Source organism: Mytilus trossulus, chromosome 11 (genome assembly GCF_036588685.1).
Source record: "Mytilus trossulus isolate FHL-02 chromosome 11, PNRI_Mtr1.1.1.hap1, whole genome shotgun sequence".
Taxonomy (NCBI): domain Eukaryota; kingdom Metazoa; phylum Mollusca; class Bivalvia; order Mytilida; family Mytilidae; genus Mytilus; species Mytilus trossulus.
In genome coordinates this window covers 61,033,040-61,060,893 of record NC_086383.1, presented here as the reverse complement: position 1 = coordinate 61,060,893, position 27,854 = coordinate 61,033,040, and the positions used below count along the sequence as shown (strand labels likewise).

The 27,854-nt window shown below is 31.9% G+C and overlaps 1 protein-coding gene across 2 annotated transcripts; it reads left to right on the top strand.

Annotated features, from left to right (window-relative positions):
• The first annotated feature begins 364 nt into the window (after positions 1–364).
• On the top strand, positions 365–25,253 carry LOC134690524 (prolyl 4-hydroxylase subunit alpha-2-like). 2 transcript variants are annotated; one of them, XM_063550488.1, is made up of 13 exons: positions 365–667; positions 1,606–1,769; positions 6,768–6,920; positions 9,002–9,168; positions 11,754–11,814; positions 13,405–13,526; positions 14,443–14,607; positions 16,017–16,093; positions 16,586–16,694; positions 18,853–18,915; positions 20,285–20,338; positions 22,200–22,268; positions 23,793–25,253. In XM_063550488.1, exons 1-13 carry the CDS (start codon positions 489–491, stop codon positions 23,973–23,975), a joined length of 1,566 nt encoding a protein of 521 aa, XP_063406558.1. In that variant the 5' UTR covers positions 365–488; the 3' UTR covers positions 23,976–25,253. The 2 variants fall into 2 exon arrangements, with proteins under 2 accessions (XP_063406558.1, XP_063406559.1); XM_063550489.1 differs by lacking the exon at positions 14,443–14,607.
• Positions 25,254–27,854: the final 2,601 nt, after the last annotated feature.

The following is a 27,854-nucleotide window of genomic DNA, read 5'->3' as shown; positions in this document are numbered from 1 at the left end:
TTTTAATTATTTATTCAATTTTAATTTTTTATACAGACTATATATGTTTATATCTCTGTTAAACCTTATAACAGAAAAGACTTAATAACAGAAGCAAAAAATCAAGGTCAAAATATATCATAAGTGTATAGTTTGATAAATATTTGTTAAAATGTGGTTAAAATTATTATCAAATTAATATATCATTTATTGTCAATTTTTCTACTGACTATAAAATATTTGTATCTCTGTTAAACCTTATAACAGAAAAGACCGAAACGACAAATCATAGCCAAAATATATCATAATTTCATAGTTTGATATATACCGGTTTGTATTCGATATTTGTTAAAATGTGTTTAAAACTTTTACAAGACTGGTTGTACTAAGTACCTTCATAGAGGTGAATGTAAGTGTGATGGTCGAACACGCAGAAGTGTATTACATGTAATATAAAAATCAATCATATTTTTGTCAGATTTATTTAGCGGAAGAGTGTACGTATAAAGATGATAGTGGACAAAATGTGGATTTCTTTCGTCTTTTTATTTGATTTATATTGTGTTCTGGGGCATTTGTTCACGTGTACGGAAAATTTTCAGGAATCCAAAAAAACTGCCGTGAAATTGGTGAAAAATATGGATAAATACATAAGACAAGAGGAATTAAAGATTGAAGTTTTAAAAAGGTAATACATGTGATCTCTTTATGTTGTTTTACACGAAAAACATGTGTGCTTTCAGAATATCAAAAAGTTATTTATGTTTGCTTCGGGATACCAAAACTTTGTCTATGTATTAAGACAAATCAAAAAGTTATTTACTAGTGCTTTCATAATATCAAATCTTATTTATTTGTGCTTTCGGAATATCAAAAAGTTATTTCCTTTTTTTCTTTCAGAATATAAAAAAGTTATTTATATGTGCTTACAGAATATCAAAAAGTTATTTATTTGTGCTTTCATGATACCAAAAAGTTATTCATGTGTGAATTCAGAATATCAAAAAGTTATTTATGTGTGCTTACATAATATCAAAAAGTTATTATTTATTTGTGCTTTCAGGATATAAAAAAGTTATTTATGTATGCTTTGGGATATCAAAACGTTTTCTATTTCTTAATATAAATCAAAAAGTTATTTGCTTTCAGAATATAAAATATTTATTTTTTTGTGCTTTCAGAATATTAAAAAGTTATCTTTTTGTGCTTTCGAAATATGAAAAAGTTATTTATTTTGCTTTCAGAATATTAAAAAAATAATTATTTGTGCCTACGTATTATCAAAAAGATATTATTTATTTGTGCTTTCAGGATATCAAAAAGTTATTTGTTTTTGCATTCAGAATAACATAAAGTTTAACTTATCTATTTGTGCTTTCAGATTATCAAAAAGTTATTTATTTGTGCTTCCAGAATATTAAAAAGTTATTTATTTGTGCTTTCAGGATATCAAAAATGTTATTCATTTGTGCTTTCAGATTATCAAAAATTAATTATTTGTACTTTCAAAATATCTCAGTGTTATTTAGTTGTGCTTTCAGAATATCACAAAGATATTTATTTGACTTTCATAAAGTTATTTATTGATGCTTTAGAGTATCAAAAGTTATTTATCTATGCTTTCAGAATATCATTAAGCATTAGAAGTCAGCTGACAGAAGAGTTAAATGGAACAAAACCAGTACCACCTAATCCCGTGTCTATGTACCTGTATGCTAAAACTATCAGTGATGCCTCGTACTCTATTACTCAAATAATCAACAACCTAAAAGCTGACAGACACCTAAAGGGTAAGAACATTTCAAAACGTAGACGTTGTGTACTGTCATTTGCTTTAGTTAATTTGACTGTCGGAGGTCGTTTTTATTCCCAAAAGATGGGCATTATGTTTTCCGTTCGTCCGTCTGTCCCGTTTCAAGTTAAAGTTTTTGGTCAAGGTATTTTTTTTTATGAAGTTGAAGTCAAATCAATCTGAAACTTAGTACACATGTTCCCTGTGATATGATCATTCTAATTTTAATGCCAAACTAAATATTTTTACCCCATTTTCACGGTCTACTGATTATAGAAAATGATAGTGCGGATGGGTCATCAGTGCACTAGGGACACATTCTTGTTTCATATAATTTACAACAATCTCTCAAAAGTTTAATTTGATTTCCCGTCTAACACAGTATTATTTGAGCCACAAAACGTTTTTTGGCAGATAGATTTATATAAGAGAGTAATTGTCTGAGAAAAAGTAAACACACACAGAATGCTATTATATTTTATTTTATGTATTTGCTTTAACGTTTTGTTGTAAGATATAAAATGTTGTATTAAAATTTGTCTCTTGATTGCGTGTAAAAGCAATAGTATTGGTCTTCAACTAGCCTTAAAATTTGTAGGTTGAACATTAATATGAATAGTAAAGTGATTAAAGTTGAATATGAAACACAGATTTTAAGTCAAAGATTGGGGGAGGTTGAACATGCTACTCAACATTTCAGTGATTGCTTCGACGATCAGAGAAAAAAAAATATTAAAACTTGACACTAAAATTAAAGAAGTAAATGATAAAATCAAATCACAATCAGAAAATGTAACACGTTTTAATAAACAAATATCTGAACAAAAGAATGAAATCGACCTGACTCGAAAAAAGGTGAAAGACGAAAGCGTTAAAATAAAAGAAGAACTTATGATTGACATACATATGAAAGAAATGAAAAACAATCTTGTTTTTTATAATATACCCGAGGTGGAAGGTGAAGACTGTGTGAATAACTTACATATTTTTTTCAAAGAAAATTTGAATATAGTAGAAAATGAGAGGGAAATAAACATAAAAAGTGCTTCCAGAATTGGAAAAGAGGGGGACAGAATCCGCCCGTTATTGGTGAAGTTTCAAACTATTTTCAGAAACAAGAAGTCCGTAAAAGCGCTGTTAATCTTAAAGACACTAATTTTGGTATATCCGAACAATTGCCAGTTGAAATTCTGAAAAGAAGAAAAAATCTACTGCCGAAACTTAGAGCACTTAAAGCAAACAATACAAAGGCATATTTCGTGAGAGACAAACTGTTCGTAGCAGGTAAAGAATATGTTGGTCCATAGGATACACGCAGAGAGCATTCTCGAAACATCAAGTGTTTAAGTTGGAACATTCATGGTATTATTTCTTGTATCGATGACAATGACTTTCTTAATTTTATTAATGATTATGATTTATTATTTCTTTGTGAATCATGGTTAAAGGGCAGTTATAAGCCACACTTAAATAATTTTGAAAATCTATCGTCATTTGGTATATGTAATAATATAGGGGTCAGAAACGAGGGTGGAATATGTTTTTACTGTAAACCATATATTATGAAAGGTATTGAAATAGTCAAGGAAATTGAAAATGGTATTTTATTGATCAAGTTAAAAAAGGATTTTTTTTTCATAATGATACTGATATTTACATATGTTTTGTGTACATACCCCATGAGAAGTACTCATATTATAATGTAAATGACTGTGACTTTTTTGAATTAATAGAAAATATTGTTTTTGAGTATAGAGAAAAGGGAAGCCTACTTGTTTGTGGTGATTTTATTTGTAGAGTTGGGTTACTAGATGATTGGCTAGGTTTTGCTCATTCAGATAGATATGTGAGTAGTGTAGTGCATGATGAAAATCCCATTACACCGCCAAGATGTTCTAAGGATACAACAGTAAATAAGTTTGGTCGAAAGCTTGTCCAAATGTGTCATAACACGGGTTTAACTATATGTAATGGTAGATTACGAAACGATCTGGCTGGACAATTTACTTGTTGTACTTCAAACGGAAGAAGTGTGAATGATTATCGGTTAACTTGTCCATGTGATTATAAATTGGTTGAGAATTTTTTAAGTTCTGGAACATAATGAATTTTCTGACCATTCGCCTTTATTTTATGAAATTCAGACAAATCGAACGTATAATGAGGAACATTCTTCAAACCATTATACATATATAAAGTGGGATAATGAGAAAGTTAACGATTTCACGCAAGCATTACTGGAGAAACAAACTGATATGTTGGAACTAGTAAACAACATAAATGACAATGAAAGTGCGAACAACGCCGTAAATGTGATTACCGATGTTATATTTAAATGTGCGCTTAATGTTTTTGGTAAAACATCTGTTAAAAAACATTTGAGTAAACATAAACTTAGTGAAAATGATTGGTTCGATCACTCATGTAAACTGTTTAGAAGTGAATTTCACCAAGCACGGAACCGTTTTCAGCGCTACCCAAACAGTCCCAATAGACAATTATACGTGACAGCAAGAAACGAATACAACAAAGTTAAACGAAAAGCGAAAACTCGATACAAACGCGCACGTGGACAGGAGCTAAGGCGATTGGCTAAAGTGAATCCCAGAGAATTCTGGTCAAAAGTTAGACCTAAGGGTCGATCTAGATGCGCGGCCGATGCAAAAGACATTTTTGAACATTTTAAAAACTTTCTTGGTGCGGAACCTGGTGATTTATCAGAAGAAGTTAAAACATTAATAGACAAAATTCGTTCGGAAGATCTACACATAGACGATTTAGATAAGGAATTTACTGAATCGGAAATTGAATCTGCAATTAAAAAGTTAAAGCGTGGTAAAAGTACAGGAACAGATGAAATCAGTGGAGAAATATTTTTATCAGATTCTCAGCTTTTTTCAACATTTTTAACAGTTTTGTTTAATTAACTATTTGAATTTAGTATTTACCCCGATAATTGGATAGAAGGAATTGTTATACCTGTACCAAAGAAAGGGTATCTTTTAAACCCTAATAACTATAGGCCAATTATATTGATCAGTGTATTTTCAAAGATTTTTAGTTCAATTTTGAATAATCGTTTACTTTGTTGGGCCGAAGATAATGAGATTCTTTTAGCAAACCAGTTTGGATTTCGCCGCAAAAAATCAACTGTTGACGCTGTTTTTATTCTTCATGGAATAATATCAACAACCTTGTCGCAAAAAGAAAAACTGTATTCAGCATTCGTGGACTTTTGTAAGGCTTTTGACAATGTTGAGCGTCGCATACTTTGGTATAAGCTTTTTAATAGTGGAATAAGTAGCAAGTTTGTTTCCATGGTGCAGTCAGTATATGCAACTGTGAACATTCGCGTTAAATGTGATGGATTACTTTCAGATGTTTTTTCCAATAATATTGGTGTAAAACAAGGCGAACCCTTGTCTCCTCTGCTTTTCATATTTTTTATTAATGACATTGCTGATGATCTACGTATGAATGATAATAGAACTAGTGATTACATAAGCCTAACTGGATATTTGATATACTTGTTGTTATTCGCTGATGATACTGTGCTATTTGGAAAAACACCAGAAGCTCTTCAGTTTCTTTTAGATAAATTATTCATCTACTGTACAAAATGGAAAATTGGGGTTAATAAGGATAAAACAGAAGTTGTAGTTTTTCGTAAAGGATGGCAAAGAGTAAACCATTCATGGCATGATGACAATACGGAACTAAAAGTAGTCGATCACTATGTATACCTTGGAGTTCTTCTACATTACAACGGCAAATTTCAACAAACCCAAAAACGCCTAGCGGGACAGGGCAGTAGAGCGCTTGCAGCATTGTTGAATTCATTAAGATCTACTTATATTTCACCAGAACAGCAATGTGCTATGTTTGACAGTCTAGTTTCGTCTATTTTAAACTACGCCTCTGAAGTATTGGGTTTTCATCATGCAAAAGAAATCGAAACTGTACATAATAGATTTTGTTGATTTGTTTTAAAAGTACCCCAAAACACGCCTGTCTGTTGTACTATTGGCGATCTTGGTCATTTACCTATGTATGTTACTAGGAAACAAAAGTTGTTGAAATACTGGGTTAATATTATAAACAAGAAACCAGATATTGTATATGAAATATATCAAGTTCTGGTTGCTGACTGTTATAATGGTAAAGAAAATTGGGCCACAAATGTTCGTAATTTACTTTTTCAACTTGGATTTAATTATTTATGGTATACACAAGAGAATATTAATGTAAAATTTGATATATTTGAATGAACGTTTGTTAGATCAATTTTATCAGAGCTGGCGTGAGTCTGTAGAGAGCTCTGAAAAACTAATATTGTACAAAATGATAAAAACAGATTTTAAGATGGAACAATATATATCGAAAAATATCAATGTTAAAATGTTGTCTTTATTAAGATTTGGTTTATTAAAACTAAATATTGAAACTGGTCGTTACATAAAACAACGAAGGGAGGATAGAATTTGTAAATGTTGTACTATGCAATGTATAGAGAATGAATATCATTTTATTATGGTTTGTCCAGCATATAGACAGTATAGACTTAAATACTTCTCAAACTATTATCATACACGGCCAAATATCAACAAACTGTATTCACTACTACAAGTTCAAACAAAAACTGTTATTTACAATTTGATGTGTTTTTTGCGTGAAAGTTGGAAACTCAGAACTTTCATATTAACGTAGTTTATGTATCTAATTGTCTTTTTTATCAACAAAATGTTCATATTGTTAATTATGACTGTTCTCTGCATTTTCTTATACATATGCATTAACATAAATTCATGTTGCTTACACATGATAATGTTGTTATTTAAATGTGCTATAGCATAATTGTGCTTATTGCAATAAACGTATTTATCTTATCTTATCTTATCTATTAGTCCTCTGAATGTACTGAATTCTTATTGGTGATACTATCGGGGACCGAATGTCCTTGATCATACAACATATACTTTTTATTCCATAATTTCAGAGTTTCAAGCAACATTTAAGTACAAGTTACCAGGAGAAGTTGATCTGAAAGGCGTTCTTACATCGTTCACCAGGCTTCAGAACACATATAATGTTACACCTCCAGAGATGGCAAGCGGAAATGTACTAGGAATACAAGTTCCAGTTTTAAGTGGTAGGTATTCAAACCCATTATACAAGACTGAAAGGGAAATGTATAATTGACATTTCAATAGTTAATAATAACTAGTCTTAAATGGTCATTTTGTTAGATCATCTTCTGAAAAGTCTTAAAATCAACAATTCAGTCGAGTTTAGTCTTTTAGTCGATATTCAAACTTATCAATTGCGGTAAATTGGAAACTGTTTAGACAATTCGCTTACAGTAAATTGGAAACTGTTTAGACAATTCGCTTGCAGTAAATTGGAAACTGTTTAGACAATTCGCTTACAGTAAATTGGAAACTGTTTAGACAATTCGCTTAAAGTCGATTCATCACTGTGCAGTAGATTTTGAGACAAATAAACTCATCATAGGTACCATGATTAAAATTTAATAATTCCGCCAGATGCGCGTTTTGTCTAAAAAAAGACTCATCAGCGACGCTCGAATAAAAAAATGATTAATAGGCCAACTAGAGTATGAAGTTTAGGAGCATTGAGGACCAAAAATTCCTAAAAGTTTTGTCAAATACCGCTAAGGCAATCTATTCCTGAGGTAAAAAAGCCTTATTTTTTCCCATTTGTTAACATTTAATTTATAATTATGATTATATCAATGTATAGTATGATGTTGTTTTGAACAGAATAAAAAGGAATCTGAATAGTCTAAGCATACACTGAGAAAAGTGAAATATCTGTACAGCAATGAACTGACCGCAAAAGACACGTCAAAAAGGAAAATACAAAATCAAAAGGCAAAATCAAAAGCCCAAACACATCAAACTAATGGATAACAACTGTCATATTCCTAACCTGGTACAGGCATTTTGACTTAAACAAAATGACTTAAACAATTGCTTGCCAATGGATAAAATAAGAAGATCAATAACTACTATAGAAAGTTTAAATTTCTTAACCAGAAATACACAAATAAGAATGAACATTTCATTATCAATCTTTTACATTCTTCATAATGCATACTTACAATAAAACACTTGACTCACATTTGAGGAGAGAATATACCTTATTTAGATAGTTGTTGAAAAATGAGAAGAATCACAAAGGAAGTTTATCTTGGTAATCACTTCAATTAGTTACATATCAAATCGACGAAAATAAGGAATATTTCTTTAAAAGAGGAACGAAAGATACCAAAGGGACAGTCAAACTCATAAATCTAAAACTAACTGACAACGCCTTGGCTAAAAATGAAAAAGACAAACAGAAAAAACAATAGTACATTTGACACAACATAGAAAACTAAAGAATAAACAACACGAACCCCACCAAAAACTAGGGGTGATCTCAGGTGCTCCGGAAGGGTAAGCAGATCTGCTCCACATGTGGCACCAGTCGTGTTTTGCTTATGTGATGACAAATCCGGTAAATAGTCTAATTCGGTAGGTCACATTCATGAAAATGAAGGGGATTGTAGTTACGACGTGAGGAACATATCCGATATCATTTGTGAAACGGTAATACCATAACGGTCAACCAACTCGTGATGGCATCTGTAATATATACGAAGGGATGATTTCAACTTCACCATTTGGAACTCTTGGTTTAAGAGCTACCTTGTAAGCAGCAACCCTCTATCAAGAAAATCATGATAGGAAATGCAAGCGCGGGTATATCGTATGGGAGATATATACCCCGTATGCAGGTGCTGCTAGAATGTTGCTACTTAGAAATGGAAAGTTCAGAATGGGAAAGCTGAAATGATCTCTTTTGTCGTAAAATTTTGTTTTCAACAGACCCTCATTGTCTATTTCTAAATGTAAGTCAAGATATGAAGCCGAATTAACTGTATATTATGTAGTATCCTTTATCTCTAGTTCGATGGGATAGATGCGTTCTACATAGTCACCAAATTTTGAATTGTTTAGTGAAAGAACATCGTCTATATAGCGGAAAGTAGAGTTAAAGGATATTGCTTACTTCTTATATTTCTTTCTAAGAAGTTCCTGCATGAAATCAGCCTCATAATAATAAAGAAACAAGTCGGCAAGTAGAGGTGCACAGTTTGTTCCCCTTGGAATGCCGACAGTCTGTTGAAAAACACGCCCTTTAACATTATTTGCTTTTATTCTTCAGCATACGATTGTTATGACATCGGTAAGTTTGTCTACGAGACAGGATACACAAGAATAGCTTTACAATGGATGCAGACATCAGTAGATAAGATCAAACATTTGAATTCCGGTAAAGCAAAGGAATTCTTAGCAGATGTAAATGAATTCATAACAGAAATTAAAAGACAAGTAAGTTTTCTTATTTATGTTGTCAATGTTCATTGTGTAATGAATCATCAGACTATGTTTAGAGGAGTAACGTTCTTCATTTAACTGATTTTCGTTAATTTCGTGGGTTAAAGTGAACCACGAATTCATTTGTTTAAGAAAGAACACATTTTCTATTGGCTCGTTAGCAAACTCAGGAAAAACAACAATGAAATTACCCATGATGCTTTAGATTTTGAAACGGGCAATTATCGTGCATTAAGAAATCATTGAAATCAAGTGTATACAATGATTTCTTGATGCACGATAATTGCCCGTTTCAAAATCTAAAGCATCATGGGTAATTTCCTTGTTCGTACCCCAAAGTGAAAATAACGATACATCATTGGTTGAATTTCCATTGTTTATGAAGTTTTAAACCAATCAAACCGCTTTGGTGTACGCTTCTGAAACGACCAATTGGTATCCACGAAAACAAACGAATCTCAATACACCCGATATCATGAACGATTATTTTTTCTCAATCGATCATATTTTTGTTCTCTTTCCTATTTTGATAAGGTCCGGCAATAATAATATTTGTGGCAACCTTATAAGCCGGGGAACATATTCCTGCCAAGTTCTTTCAAAAGTTCATGATTAATACGAGAAATAAGGCTTCTATTTTTGGAGTAAAATGTTCTGAAAAAGTATGAATATCTTTTTTTTCAAATTCGTTTAAACAATGAAATACAAGAATCTAAGAATTATTTGTAGGCTCTTTCTCACTTTCTCCATTTTATACTCTGAATTGGGAGTGAATCGTGAATGGTCCAATGACACTCATTCCGATTAATAATTGACAGTAGATGATATTTAGGTCCCTTTCGAAGGAATAATTTAAATGCTAGGTCCTGGACAGTGTGAATGTACCATTTTCTTTAAAAACCTTTAGTAATTTTGGACCTCATTGCTCTTCAACTTCGTACTTTATTTGTCCTTTTTAACTTTTTGGGATTCGAGCGTCACTGATGAATCTCTTGCAGACGAAACGCGCGTCTGGCGTATATACTAAATTCAGTCCTGGTATCTATGATGAGTTTATTTCTAACATCAAAACTGCTGCATTGAATGTATTCGGAATTAATGCAAATTAAAAACGTATGTATCGTCACTGAAATTGCTTTTAGGTTAACATAACAAGTAAGAGAGAGAGCACTATCAAAGTATTGCTGCTATCTTTAAAAACCTTTAGTAATTTTGGACCTCATTGCTCTTCAACTTCGTACTTTATTTGGCCTTTTTAACTTTTTGGGATTCGAGCGTCACTGATGAATCTCTTGCAGACGAAACGCGCGTCTGGCGTATATACTAAATTCAGTTCTGGTATCTATGATGAGTTTATTTCTAACATCAAAACTGCTGCATTGAATGTATTCGGAATTAATGCAAATTAAAAACGTATGTATCGTCACTGAAATTGCTTTTAGGTTAACATAACAAGTAAGAGAGAGAGCACTATCAAAGTATTGCTGCTATCAATGGAGAAAAAAAAGAATAAAAATCTTTTCACAATTTTCCGAATTGGATATCAGGTGATTCAGTATTACGTTAAAAAAAAAGCTACAGTAGTACACCGCTGTACAATAGCCATTAATCAATTATAAAACCAGGTTCAATCCACCATTTTCTAAATTTGGAAATGTCTGTACTAAGTCAGGAATATGACAGTTGTTGTCAATTCGTTTGATGTGGTGCATTATTTGATTTTGTCATTTGATTAGGGACTATGCGTTTTGAATATTCCTCGGAGTTTAGTATATTTTGTGATTTTATTTTCTTCTTGTACTTATTCTATAGCCTGTCAGCACATAGGTTGAATATTTGAATCCCGGATGTTGTTTAACTGTAAAACAAAATCCATATAACATATCAAGACCGAGAAAAACACATCAACTTTAAGGGGAAAACAACGAAACAACGGGAACAATTAATAACAATAAAAGCAAACACAACCATATATTTAATGAATTCAATAATTCAATAAGACTTAGCTATTAATAGTTGATGTTCAACTCTACAATGGAAGAAGCAGAAAAAATATCATGCGACCTTCATCAGAAACATTGACAAAATACGAGATGAAAAATAAAAAAATGTTATAATTTTTTTTTTTAAAAGAGAGACGAAAGATACCAGAGAGAGAGCCAAACTCATAGATAGAAAATAAACTGACAACATCATTGCTAAAAAATCAATAAAAAAACAGACAAATAATAGGACACAAGACAAAACATAGAAAACTAAAGCTGGGGTGATCATAGGTGCTTAAATGGAGACAATATTAAATATAGGAAGAGGTGGTATGAGTGCAAATGAGTCAAATCTCCATCCAAATAACAATTTATAAAAGTAAACCATTATAGGTCAATGTACGGCCTTCAACACGAAGCCTTGGCTCAAACCGAACAACAAGCTATAAAGTGCCCATAAATTACTAGTGTAAAACCATTCAAACGGGAAAACCAACGGTCTTATCTATATTAAAAACGAGAAACGAAAAAGACGTATAAATTACACAAAAAAAAACGACAAATATTGTACATCAGACAATGCTTTATTTATAGGATCGATTAGACAGAATACGAACAAGGATGCAACTATTAACTAATAGACTGGAAAATTTTAGTAAGTAAAAAAAATATCGAAAATGCTGGCATGTTATGTTTATGTAAAGTGTTTATGAATATGAGTAAAAGATGGTATACGTAATTTTTCAAATGAACACGCCTCTACTGTAGATATGATGAGTCAATAAATATTACAGTTAAACAACATCCCGTATTTGAATATTCAACCTGAGTGTTGACAGTCTATAGAATTAGTTAAAGAAAAAAGTAAAATCCCAAAAATCCTAAACTACGAGGAAAATTCAAAATGGAAAGTCCCTAACCAAATTACAAAATCAAATGCTCAAACACGAATGGATAACAACTGTCATTTTCCTGACTCGTACATGCATTTAATCATGTAGAAAATGACGGATTGAACCTGATTTTGTAGCTAGCCAAACCTCACTTGTATGACAGAATTTTCAAATTTTATTATATTAAAAAATGATGTTCGAACAAAACAAACAGACACAAGAGGTACAAATGTCACAAATAGAAAGAAAAAAAAACGACATTAAAACACGACTAATGAGGCCCGTCTCTAAAGAAAATAGTTTTTAACTGCAATTGAGATGGTCGGACAAAAGGTCCATTTTGGTAGTATCATCTCTTCAACGTTTTTTTACTGGCGATGCACAGCGGAGACAGTAAAACGGAGATTTGCGACCGTCAAATCAAAATTGACGGTGGCAACTCTTCAACTACAGTACTTCTTTTACGATTCTAATGCATTACAAAAGATAAAATACGATAAAACTTTGAAAAAATGTCTAAATTTGACAAATAGAAAAAAATTCGCGAAACTTCACGAATGATTTTTGCACAAAGACGTCATTGCTAAACGTGACGTCATACATGTACAAATGTAAACTTACAAACTGGAGGTTAAGTCGTTACATGTACGCTTCAAGTTCGGATAAAATTACATTAGAACGGCAAATTCGAAGTAGGTGTTGTTTTATTTTTGATTAAATAGTAGTATTCGAACATTTGTTGATTCAATCAATTACAAATGGCGGGTCCTATCTTAGTTACGCTTGGTCAACTGTGTATTTGACGGCAACTTTTAGCCAATGAAAAAAATTGTTACATCCAAATTGCATCTACCATCATCGAAATTACGATACTTCTGCTGGTGGACTATCAGTCCCCGAGGGTATCATCAGCTCACTAGTCAGTTCTTCGGTACTGACATGATATAACAAACTTTACTAAAATAGTCCGTTTATAAATTTTGAAATTAAGAAACTAAGGTTTCAACTTTTTCAGGCTAAGTTGGCTCTAGATAAATTTGGCCATTTATTTTTTGTATTTTTGACAGATAGCTCTTCAACGGTTTCGGTACTTATATATCTTCGGATTTTAAATGTTTGGCTTTGAGTGTTCTTGGTGAAGGTAAATCCAAGAAAAGCGTTTCGGACGCAGGAAATTAATAAACGTGTTGCTTTCAATTTTTTACATCAATTGCCGTGATGAAAAAAAAGTTGGAATGAAAAAAATGTTAGTGTTATTCCGTTTTCTTTACATTTTGACATATCCTATCACCCACCTCAGAATAAAAAATAAATAAACAGGAAGTAACGGATCCGTGTCGTTTTAGATTTAGACACAACAGAAGTTGCAGAATTTCAGTCAATGGTTAAAAACAATTCCATGATGTATTATGGGATAGAATTTAGTAGAAATGCAAACTTCACGAAGAGATATGAAAATACATGTCTGACAAGGGTATGTTAAAAACTAAACGTAGCTTTGAAAAAAAACCTTATGCAGGCCTCGAAACAGGATGATAAAAAATCTTTCTTTTTGCACAAACATGCATAAGCTGAAAAACCCAGCACAAATGAATGATTCTCCCGATTTATCATTAAAAAGTAAAATCGCAAAAATACTGAACTTAGAGGAAAATCAATTCGGAAATTCCATAATCACATGGGAAAATCAAATAGTAAAACACATAAAAAAAGAATGGACAAGAACTGTCATATTCCTGACTTGGTACAGGCATTTTCAAATGTAGAAAATGGTGGATTAAACCTGGTTTTATATCACTAACCCTCTCACTTTGATGGCAGTCTCATCAAATTCTGTTATATTTACAATGATGCGTTAACTAAACAGACAAAATAAATAAAATAGTCAAAATACGGACACAACAGTCATCATCGTGTAACAATTTTAAAAGGAAGAATTTAAAACTATTGTATATACATAACAAACGTAATCTTTTGGCGTTGTTTTTTAAATGAATGTTAAACAATACATATATACACTGATTTTTTGTTTCAGAATTGGCTTTTGATAGACATTAATGTATTAAATGCCTAATTTTATTTTGTGTCATTTAAGATCGTTATTTGTTTTTATTGTTATCCCAACTTTAAAGATACAAATTAATGTTTTTAAATCGAATAAGGCAACAGTAGTATACCGCTGTCCGAAACTCATAAATCGATAGGAAAAAAATCAGGGTTACAAACTAAAACTGACGGAAACGTATCAAATATAAGAGGAGAACAACGACACAACCGAAACACAACATTAAAATGTAACATACACAGAAACGAATTAATTATTAGACAAAATCCGATAAGTTTTTATTTAAACAAGCAATGTTTCAAGATTTATTTGTCAATTATTTTAGAATACTCGCTTTGGTGGAGTTTGTAAATACCTAGGATTTCAAGACTTAACTTTTTTCAAGCAACCAATCAAAGTTGAGTACATTAATAAATCTCCAATGATACTTGTCGTCCATGACATCATTAGTCAGAATCTTCTCGAAAAATTGAAAGGATTTGCAAACCAGGTAAAGAACTGTTATGGAAAAGGTCATGTTTTTTTCCTCTTTTTACCAAAACCTCTTTGAATTGGTAATTTCAAGGGGAACAAAATCACTAAATTATGTCTGTTCACAATTTCCAAACTGGAACTTACGGATAGAACAAGATGCACTGCACGGATACACTTTTCTAATAGAACATAAAATTGAGAATGGAAATGTGGAATGTGTCAAAGAAACAACAACCCGACCAAATAAAAAAAAAAAACCCAACAGCAGAAGGTCACCAACAGGTCTTCAATGTAGCGAGAAATTCCCGCACCCGGAGGTGTCCTTCAGCTGGCCCCTAAACAAATATATACTAGTTCAGTGATAATGAACGCCATACTAATTTCCAAATTGTACACAAGAAACTAAAATTAAAATAGTACAAGACTAACAAAGGCCAGAGGCTCCTGACTTGGGACAGGCGCAAAAATGCGGCGGGGTTTAACATTTTTGTGAGATCTCAACCATCCCCCTATACCTCTAATCTATTTGAAAAGAAAGCATTTGAAACATATAATTATACACTTTGAAATATTGTGTGAAAAACCTATTTTGAATTCCTTATGGCTTAAGTTTGACACCTTAATATAACGATTTTTCTGAAGTATCCGTAAATCTATTGTTTTATTGGAAAATATTAAAAATACCAATATTGACATTTTGAAAGAATTAAAAAAAGAAATATACATTTTCCCACCGTTTTAGTATTGGACAACATTTTGAAAATGTGGTTTGTGATTATATTTCTATAAATGGTTTCAGTTTTAATCTATTCTTATTCTGGCTTGATTACTTTTTTCTTACGGTGCATGCTCTTAAATGTATCGATTGCATGGAAATAAAAGTAATATGTTTCAACATAAAGTGTCATTTCTAACAATATATGAAGTCTGCTATTTAAAGGGAAGCAATTGGTACCCACGGAATGTCCACAATGTGTCGATAAACCTTATTACACCTTCATTTTGTTCTAATAAGTTTATAAATAAATTACTATGTTACCCGAATGAAAAAAACCCACCGATGCATTTATTTGAAGAGAACTAATACAATCTGTTTTAACAAATAAAATGATGAAGAGCTCTACGTTTTATGTGATAAGTTACGCATATTACCACCAACCCTTAAAAAAAGAAGATACAAACCAAAAACCCATCCACACCGAAGTTCAAATTGACCCGAAAAAGAGGTCAGTAAATATGTAATCAAATAGTATACACAAAGGACTATTAAAAATTGTCTATTTAAACACATTATCTATATTTCCAGTTACAAAGATCAAAAGTTGTAAGTGATGATTCACCATTGAGGCATGTTGATTCCAGTGTAAGAACTATCTCGACGTAAGTCTTCAATTTTAGTGTTAATGATTGATTTTATATTTCCAGTTACAAAGATCAAAAATCTATCATGGTGATGATTCACTTTTGAGACCTCTTGATTCCAGTACAAGAACTAGCTCGACGTAAGTCCTCCATTTTAGTGTTAATAGTTGATTCAAATGTATATTAGAAACTTGACAAATTGAAAAAAGAGACAATCTTCTTATTCTTGTACAGTTTTATTTTTACTACTCTAAGTAATGACCTCACTATAACGGGTGAGCAATAATAGGGTAAATGAAAAAGTGGTTTCTTATATCTTATTGCACAATAAGATCAGAAATTAAACCAACTTCTATGGACATTAAATTTTGGAATTTATGCACTAAATTAATGATATTTGATATGCCAGCCAGAAATGATAATAAACTCACAGATGATATATTATGAACAATATTTTTGTAATTTTGGGTCCTCAAAGTTCTTCAACTTTGTACTTTTTGGCTTCATAACTTTTTTGATCTGAGCGTCGCTGATGAGACCTATGTCGAGTCTGGCGTACAAAATAATAATCCTGGTACCTTTGATAATTTTTTTAACCCCTAACTGTTCCAGTCTGTTGACTCTTGTTTTAGGTATAATTTTATGGAAGATATGACTGATCCAGATGTGATTCAGTTTAATGATCGTTTAGAACGTCTAACTGGTCTCAGAACAAACATTCGACAAGCGGACCACTTGCAGGTAAACAAAAAAGGTTGAATACTTATAACTATAAAACCACTAATTCATAGCCCCTATTGTTTTCTAAGCTTAATTCTGCAATTTCAAGCATTAATGGCTACTTTGTTTTAAGTTAAAATAAAGTGGCAGTTATTTTATGTCAAAACTGTACAATATCCTGACTTGTGCGGAAAAAATCAACATACCTTCAATTGCATATTAGAGAGTACTGGTTCCCGGAAGTGTGATAGTTTAAAAAACCGGAACTTCTGATCTGAACAACAGGGCAAATGTGCCCTCCTTTCATATGCTTCTTTATTATTCAAGTAAAACTTTCAACAAGGATTCTGCAGTGATTCCAAGTTCCAAAGCTTTCATATGATACTTAAACAACCAAAATCTTCCCATATATTCCCAATATACCTTATAAATTACGAAATACGGAATATATAGAGGTATTTAAGACTGGAACACCAAACATTACAAATATTAACTCTGAAAAAGAGGCAGAACTTATCTAAAGAGCATTTTATAATTCGAAAGAAAACCGCTACAAACAATGAAAAACTACGAAAACAATGAAAAAACGTATACCAGAAAACAAAAAAATCAAAACTAAACATTGAGTGAAAAAATTAGACCAGGTTTATCCATATTGCTTAAACCTGCTTATATTTTCAATAGTATTTTTATAAAAACGATCAATATTGATGGAATTTCACAGAATATCGAGGAAAGCTTTAAAATCCATATCACTAGCATTCTATTCACATGAGCAACACAACAGGTTCTAGATATGGAGGAGAATCTTCTTACCCTTCCTAATCATTTGGAATTAATTCAGTTTTTAATGTTGTTTTATTTTGCTCAGTGTTCAGTTTTGCAGACTGTGTGTAATACTAAGGCTTGTCTAAGTCAGGCAAAGATTACCTAAGCAGTATTTGGCAAAACTTTTAAGAATTTTGGTCATCAATGCTCTTTAACTTCGTACTTTATTTGGCATTTTAAACTTTTTTTAGTTTCGATCGTCACTGATGGATTTTTTTGTTACACGAAAAGCGCGTCTGGCGTATATACTAAATTTAGTACTGGTATCTATGATGAGTTTATTCTATACTTTTTTTGTCTTTGATCGTTTTCCTTTTTTTTTCTTTGCGACTTAGGAGTTTGATTATCACTTTGATATCCCTCGCTTCACCTACACATACTATGACGTATATACTTCATTAACTTTTATTAAAACAAGTTATAAAGTGAAAACACGCATCAAAGTTTGACAATCTTACGGTTGTTGATGATTGGACAGTAGTCGCGTGATAAAGAATTTGTAGATCTAATGTTTCTTTATAACATGACATTTTGTGCGTTCGTTACACGGGAGCTGAAACCCTTGTTACTTTAAACCAAAATTTCAGAAATGTTTGCTGATAGATAAAACCTTTCAAGACAAAAAATGAACAAATAGTTGCAGCCTCCGTAATTCCATAAAAATTAAAAACCAAACTTAATAAAATGTGAATTCGAACTGGTTTTTCTGGATTTACCTTGATCGGAAACTTTAATCTGGAAATTTTGAAAGCAAGGGACGCATAAATAAGAAAAAGAATGCTTGAGGTATATTGAATTATCATCCTGGGTGGTATTTTTGAAGTAACCGTTATCTTGGTTGATAGCTGGGCGAAGGATCTAATAGAATTTTATATAGATATTACTGGCGACTTATTTGAAGATGTGATATGCAACCCAAACGATTTTTGCGACACCGTTAGTGCCGTGAAATGACAACGAACATTATTGTTAATCATTAGTTTAAAATTTAAACGTTCTCTCGGTGTAAGTTTAAAACTGCATTGAACGGGAAAACTTATGTTTTTTTTTTAAACAATTTTTTTTTGCTTACTGTTGCAAGACCCCCGTGTAAAGTTCCAAGTTTTGATTCGGACACCACAGATGAATCTAATGTAGTCCTACTATTTGTCTGGCACACACTAATTTAAAAATTGAGTTATCAACTCTCCGTTTTATTCCCTCTACATCAGTTGTTGTGATTCTGGCCTTCAATTTTAATAAACGACATGTTTCATTGCTTGTATCATTTTGTTATTGTCGTTTTGTAAATATGCATTTCTGTTAAATATGCCTTATCTTTATTATCATACAAATGCTTATTTTAATTCAGATTGTAAATTACGGTATCGGTGGAGAATTTCAGCCACATTTTGATTGGCTGGATGAAACTTTGGTAAGATATGAATTTTTCGAAATAGTTAAGGTAAGTAGTGAAATAAAGAGGAGAGAAAAAAAAAGGAATAAAAAGTAAAAACTCCGAGGAATATTCGACAAGGAAAATCAAAAATCAAAAGGCAAAATCAAATGTCCAAACACATCAAACGAATGGATAACAACTGTCATATTCCTGACTTGGTACAGGCATTTTCTTATATAGAAAATGGTGGATTGAACCTGGTTTTATAGCTAGCTAAACCTCTCACTTGTATGAAAGTTGCGTCAAATTCCATTACATTGTCAACGATGTATGAACAAAACAAACATACTCAAAGAGTAAAAATGTCAAAAATAGGGGTACAGCAGTCAATATTGTGTTATCATCTTAATATCACTATAAAACAACAAATGTAACGAAGAAGCACAAAAAGGCATACACTCCCAAATAAATTCAAAACAGAAAGTCCCTGATCGAACTCAAACACATCAAACCAATTGAAAACATTTTCCTAACTTTGGACGGTTACTTACTTGATTAAACCGATCGTTTTATGTTGTTTTTATAGAGTTATCTTGACCTCCCAATATTTTATTATTATTTGTTCATAAAGCACTTGTAAATCATCATGATAAAATTGAGAATGGAAATGGGGAATGTGTCAAAAAGACAACAACCCGACCATAGGAATAAAACAACAGCAGAAGGTCACCAACATGTCTTAAATGTAGCGAGAAATTCCCGCACCCGGAGGCGTCCATCAGCTGGCCCCTAAACAAATATATATTAGTTCAGTGATAATGAACGCCATACTAATTTCCAAATTGTACACAAGAAACTAAGATTAAAATAATACAAGACTAGCATGTTTGTGAGATCTCAACCCTCTCCCTATACCTCTAGCCAATGTAGAAATGTAGTATTGTTTAGCATTTAAAGCATTGCCATGTTTGACATGTAAAACCTTCATATTGCTTAAAGGTAAAGACTTATTATAATACCATTTTTGTAAACAAACACGTATTGTTTTAAATGACAATATAATATGTGTACAATATATGATAATGCGTCATCTGTAACGTTAAAAATGAATTACAATGGACAAATATTTCAATAAAAGGCAAAGTTTTATAGTTTTAAACTTGAAAACAGTATGTAACATGTGTAAATGGGTAGCAAATATAAAACAAAGGCAAAATTAGTATACCGCTGTTCGAAATTTATAAATCGATAGAGAAAAAACAAATACGGGTTAAACTAAAAGTGAGGAAACGCTGAAATATAAGTGACCTACGACACAACATTAAAATTTAACACACACAGAAACGAACTATGGCCATTTCCCTGACTTGGACCTATATTGTTTGCATGATTATTTATATTGCAGCTTTCTGGTGATCTTCAAACTAAAACAAACAGGGTTTTGACTATAATACTTTACGTAAGTATTACATGTCACCTTATTACTTAATTTACGTTTTGTGGAGGCGCCATTGCCGTTCATTCGATCATCTCGGTATATGTCTAAATTTTTATTTATTGATCTGTTTATAAATCAGTCTTGATATCTACTCAAAACTTCCATTTAATTACGGTACCGATGTGTTCTGCTACAAATGTGCATTTCGACAGTGCCACATGTGGAGTAAGATCTCAGGAGCACCTCAGATCATCCCCGGTATACGAAGGGTATCGTGCTGACTACTGTTTATTTTTCTTTCTTGTATTTTGTGTACTAGTGTTGTCTGTCCTTTTCTCTTTTAGCCATGAAATTTTCAGATTATTTTTGATTTATTAGTTTGACTGTCCATTTGGTATATTTCGCCCTCGTTTATGCCTTCCAAAAATGTGAATAACTAGTTTCAGTACTTTGATTGATCATCCATACTACTTCTCTCAAGGAAGGTGGCATGTTAAGAGAAACTCTGTTGACCATTTGAAATAATTAGGGATGGCAACGAGTACTCGAGTACTCGGGTACTCGCTCGGAAGACCGAGTACTCGAGTACTGTTTTAGTACTCGGATACTCGTTTGCTTTTTATACATCTTGATATAGTTCTCTTCACATTTCCACTCAATTTTAGTTCTGTTGAAATTTCTCCTTCGTAATACTCAATAAAATAAGTTAATAACATAACTATGTTTATCCTGAGGATACTATCTGTTATAGTAGTACCAGCAACGTCCTTTCCTTTCGAGGGAATATTTTCATGTGCACTCCTTGTAACAAAAAAATAGAGAGTTTAACAGTCTTTCGTCTGAAATCGTGACCAGATCATATTTTTAAACGAACACAAAATCAAAGTAACCTGCGGGGAACCCTACACAACTGATTGAGACATTTTTAACGGTGTTTGTACACGGATCAACACTTTCATCATGTTCATGGATAAATAATTAACTCATCACAAGCCGTAAAAACTTACCTTTGTTTGTTAATCAAGACTTCTGATTGGTATGAGATGTATATTTAAATTAATTTAATTAATCCCTTTTTAAAGCTTAACTATAATTGTTTAATTTACAATTTAGAGATATGCGAAAGTATGAGAGCGACATTCAACCACAAAAGTTGAAAATAAACTAACAACGTCATGGCTAAAGAAAAAAAAAATGAAAATCAGACAAACGATAGTGCAAAAAAAAAAAAACCCACAGAAAAAGTAATACTGAGCAACACGAAAAAGCACAAGTAATTTGAAGTCCAATATCATAATTGTTGTTGACAAATTTTAAATAGACAAGTCGTGTTATAAAAAATACCAACTCCTCAGAACAGATGCTAAATATATTGTCTACTTTGTCGGACATAAAATGCAAATATTTTTGATTTTTGCTTATAAAATATTTTGATTTTATTGAAATTTGTTTCATAAACACGTAAACAAACAATAATTGCTATTATGATAGGTTATTTGTAAAAACGGCAGTCGTTTATTTATTGTTTTATTGACACAAAAAACAGAGGAGCAAGCTATGTTTGTAGTACGTTTGTATTTCGTCAATGTGTTTATGAAAGGTAATAACAAAAGCACTGCATCCCACCTAAAATCTAACTTAAAAACTTTTCAATAGACGTTTAAGATTCATCCGAGTACTTGCGAGTACTCGAGTATTATGACCGAGTATCCGAGTATTAAATTTCAGATCTTTTGACATCCCTAGAAATAATGCATAGTTAATATAATAGTTTTCTGTCAATTTGTGTTTTCTTTCTGTTCAAGTATCTATTAAATCAGCCAATCGCATATTTCATTACAATACAATTTAATAACTAAATTATGCATTTCTTGTATTACAGTTGAGTGACGTGGAAGTCGGTGGTTCGACAGTTTTCCCAGAATTAGGACTTGCCGTGTCACCTGTGAAGGTATATATGTATATACAATATATTATTCTGAAAGTATTAACATAACATTCCAGGGACTTTCTATTGTCAGTGTTAATACTTCAACTTTGTTCTTGTTTGGCTTTACTTCTATTTTGATCTGAGCGTCACTGATGAGTCTTATGTAAACGGAACGCGCGTCTGGCGTATTAAATTATAATCCTGATACCTTTGATAACTAATTAGACGGTATTAGCAATATCTATTATAAAGATTTTAGATTTTTTTGCGTTTATGCTTTTCAATCATTTATTTTGATTAGAGCTGCAATGACGAGTCTCATCTAAGTCTCACTCGTATTTGATATAATTTATCATAAGGCTGGTATCGTTGATGAATTGTAACATTGTGGTTTCATAGACACTTAAAAATGTAAGTTTCACCACTACGATATCACAGACGAATATTTGACGGTTAAGCTGTGCATCACTTATGAATCGCAAAAATCAGAATTACTACTGTCATTCAAGCCAGACCATTGAACTCTACAAATGTGTGCTGTTAACCTATTGATTGAGGTTGTTTACGTTCGTTCCATTGTAGAGATACTAGTAATACAGATTTGATCTACATTGTATAGTTTTACATTTCTTAATTTCCTAATGAGAAGTAAAATTTTCCCAAACGGATATCCTAATTCATAAGTCGAAAACAAACTGACAATGCCATGAACAAACAAAAAAAACCGACGAACAGACAAAGAACAGTACACAAAACGCAACATAAAATAGTAACGACCAAGCAACATGAACTACATCAAAATTTGGTGTGATTACATTGTCCTTTGTTACATTGGATCATTTATCTTTCTGCGAATGAATTAAAAAGATATACAACGTTATTGTCAGAAGATTAAACCAAACAAAAAAACAAAAAAGTTCACGATTTCCGAGTTGTCTTAACAGTGCAACTACTGTATCAATAGCCTGAGGAAACTTGGCCATGACTTTGTTCGTTTTTTATTGTTTTATCAGTTTGAATATCTCTCGGTATAGTTTGCCTCTCTTTTTGAATATGAATGTCCGTTATCCCGCCGGTGATTCTTTCGAGGCACTCCGGTGTCCTCTATAAAAAAAGAACCATTACGATAGATCCAATATTGCTTGAAATAGATTTAACAGCCTTCAATCAATCTTTTAATGTTTAACGGCAGTACATTCGATCATTTGCATTACAGACTACTTTTAAGAACCACGTTAGAATGGTTATCAGATGCATTCATATAATCCGTTCAATTTGAATTATAAATGTTGAACCGACATTATTATGGAAGACGCAATAGAAGATAACTTCTTGTTTGCCCTTCAAGGCCATCTATTTTGCTGTTGGGAAATCGGATAAAAATCTCACTTACCCATTGTTACACACTACACACTTGTATCAGGACTCGGATACATCAGGAGTTTCAGATATTGATACTAGGTATTTGTAACTGCCGATAAAAGGATTTGTTGAACGATATGTACGTTAAATTGAAATTAAAAAACAATCAATCAAATTTTGTAGGGTTCAGCTTTAATTTTTACAAATTTGGACAAAGAGGAACAGGGTGACAAAGCAACATTACATGCAGGATGCCCAGTATTTTTTGGATCAAAATGGATCGCCAACAAATGGATACATAAGAAAGACCAAGATATGAATTTTTTGCAGACAATTCCTTCAATTTGGGAACATTTTAGTTTATAATTTCCTGGGACAATTTAAGATAATAGTATGTCTTTATGCAATCTTTCAGTAAGAATTAAAGTGAAATTTAATTCACATAAGGAGGCCATTTGTAGGTTATTGATTACATTTAGTAATGTCCACTTCTGAATAAATAATGCATTTACATGCTTAATTTAAAACAGAAACCATATTACATGAAGCTAATCACAACATACTAGCTAAGTGCATCACTTCCCTGGACTATTTCAAATTACAATCATGTTTATTCTCTAGGAATAATAATTTAACTAAGAATTATGGAACACTTTTAATTTCCATCATGATACCATTTAAAGATAACTCCATCAATGAATTTGAATGAATAAGGTATCAATATACTATGTACCTTCTTTTGCTTTATAACTATTTTGATCTGAGCGTCACTGACGAGTCTTATGTAGACGAAACGTTACTCTGGCGTATTAAATTATAATCATGATACCTTTGATAACTACACAAATTTATTTACCTATACATGTTAAAAAACACAGAAACTTTATCGCTCGAAGCAAATAACAACGCACCGAATGTGTGTATAAATTTAAAAGACACATAACCGTGATAACCGTTTAGTGAATCGAATGTATATATTAAACACCCGTAAGATTGAGCATTGAAGATGCAATGGTTACAGTAGTTAGCCTGTAGTAAACAGTAGGTGGAATTATTAATTTACATGACCTGATAATAAATCAATGTAATGTGGGTATAAATCACAGACTTTCTTTGCAAAACTATTATTTGATTATAAAGTGAATACACTCCGATAGGACGTTGGCTGTAAATTCAAACTTCATTCCAAAATCAACCTTTACAGATTACTTGTCTGTCATATATTGATAATGCACTCATTCAAAAGAATTGTTAGATTCCACTCATGTGTCATTATTTCTTGACAAGGTTAACAGAAAAATCTAAACATTTATTTGAGTTATTTGAACATAAACTATAAAAAACAATGGTATATCACACCCTAATGTTATGGTGAAGTGGTTTATAGAGCTCATAACTATATATACGATCCTCGTATAAAGCTTATTTATAACTTGAATACACGTATTCTTGAAAGTTATCAGTTTGTTATTGAATTAAAATCTTCGAATAATTGCCTCAATTACTTCTATTAATTTAGTTTTTGATAATTAAAAGCGTACTCAATATTTATAGCTAAACAGTTGTACACGTACACTTACGGTTTGTTCACCATCAGTGTTTTAAGAGTCCGTTTATGAATCTCTGTAACTAATCTAGAAAAAGTATCGGAAATCATATGTATTCATAAGTTGTGTTAAAGGAATGGATTACTCAATTATTTCAGGCTGTTAATTTAATTGCTTTATTATAATTCATTTTCATTTGATTTATTCTATTTCGTATTCAAATATATAAAGCAAGACTGACATTTGAGTTCCATATTTATTTGGCGTTTTTGAATTTTGCAATGTTATTTAATTTTTTATGTCTTTTTAACTTGCTTTTGGTAATTCGTGTCGATTTGATAAAATTTTTACAGATTGTTCGGTTTTGCTATTAAACCAGCGTCTACAGTTATGGGATGAAAGCTACATTGTTAATTGTCTGTTCTTATTCCGGTGACGGGTTGTGTTTGGCTAGGTCTGCTATGATACTTTCTCGTTTATGTTTTCTGCATATAAAAACTGGTTGTCAATAGTTCATGCCAAGGCTGTTTATAGTTTATTACATTTATACGCTGTATTGGCTTTGGTTATGGTAAAAGTCGTACAGTCACAGTTGTTTGCATAATAATGTTTTGTTCACTGGTGGCAATATAAAAAAGAAGATGTGGTATGATTTCCAATGAGATAACTGTCCACAAGAGACCAAAATGACACAGACATTAACAACTATAGATCACCGTACGGCCTTCAACAATGAGCAAAGCCCATACCACATAGTCAGCTATAAAAGGCCCCGATAAGACAATGTAAATCAATTCAAACGAGAAAACTAACGGCCTTATTTATATAAAAAAAAGAACGAAAAACAAATATGTAACACATAAACAAACGACAACCACTGAATTACAGGCACATACATAAATAATGTTGTCACATCTGTTACTATATCTAAACTGTTATGAATTATAAAAGGACAAGCGTTAGTGGTCCCCAAAATGAATGTGATTTACTTATTTTTATTTATTCGATATTATTTCAAGACATATACTAATATATCTTACGAACAGCACATCTGTTTCTCTAAATGAAAGGCGTAAACGATGTATCATGTGTATTAGATATGGCATTTATCATTATTATTACAAAATCAAATAATAAAACACATCAAACGAATAGACAACAACTGTCATATTTCTGATTTGGTACAGGCATTTGTAAATTGAACTTCCTATAGCAGAAAATTACGAACATTATAGCCACAAACATAAAAAAGATAAACTGTTCACATATTTTATTAGGACTTTTCATGATATATAGAACTAACAATAATTGTAAAATATTGTTTCAACAGTCTAAAAGTCTATAAACTAGGAGCGATTTGTTTTTATAAAGAGGTATCGACATGAATGTATTCAGAATCAGTGTATCGGGGCCAGGGTCCTACATTGTTTTTAGAAAGTAGGACGTATAGGGCTTCTGTCTAAAGATGTACATATTCAATAGCGTCATAAAAGGATAAATCAGATATTACAACTTCAATAATGGAATATCTTATGCGTATGGTTTGTAGCAAGAAAAATGAATCCCGAGACTCTAGTTTTTGGTTTTAATTTCTAAAAGCTGACTATGAAGGATATAGTCTCATATTTTTTTTATAACACAATTGTTTGTTTCTTCTTAGGAAGAAAGATAAGAAGTTAGCGAGATTCTTTAACTCTACTTTCCGCTATATAGATGCTGTTTTGTCACTAAATAATTCAACATTTGGTGACTATGTGGAACGCATCTATTCCATCGAACTAGAGATAAAGGATATTACAGAAACAGTTAAGTAGGCCTCATATCTTGACTTACATCTAGAAATTGACAATGAGGGTCGGTTGAAAACAAAACTTTACGACAAAAGAGATGATTTTAGCTTTCCAATTGTGAACTATCCATTTCTAAGTAGTAACATCCCAGCAGCAACTGCATACGGAGTATATATCTCCCAATTGATAAGATATTCCCGTGCTTGCATTTCCTATCATGATTTTCTTGATAGAGGGATGCTGCTCACAAGGAAGCTATTTAACCAAGAGTTCCAAATGGTGAAGTTGAAATAATCCCTTCGTAAATTTTACGGACGCCATCACGAGTTGGTTGACCGTTATGGAATAACCGTTTCATAAATGATATCGGACACGTTCCTTACGTCGTAACTACAATCCCCCTCCCTTGTATAAATGTGACCTACCGAATCAGACTATTTACCGGATTTGTTATCATATAAGCAACACGATGGGTGCCACATGTGGAGCAGGATCTGCTTACCCCTCCGGTGCACCTGAGGTTACCCTAGGTTTTGTGGGGCTCGTGTTGTTTATTTTTTTTGTTTTTTATGTTGTGTCAGGTGTACTATTGTTTGTCGTTTTGTCTTTTTTCATTTTTCGCCATGGCGTCGTAAGTTTATTTTCGATTTATGAGTTTGACTGTCCCTTTGGTATCTTTCGTCCCTCTTTTGTATTACATGAAAGTCAGTATTCCATGCAAATTAAAAACAAAATATTATTATGTTTAGCACGTATATAAAATTAAAGTTCATCTTTTGTTGGACTTGCCTGTCTTGCTTTTACATGGATTACCGCTGACACCTTTTGTGAAATTTATAACTACGGTACTGACTAACATATATTTTTCCTCTCTTTTAAATCAAATATATGCACTTGAAAACAAGATA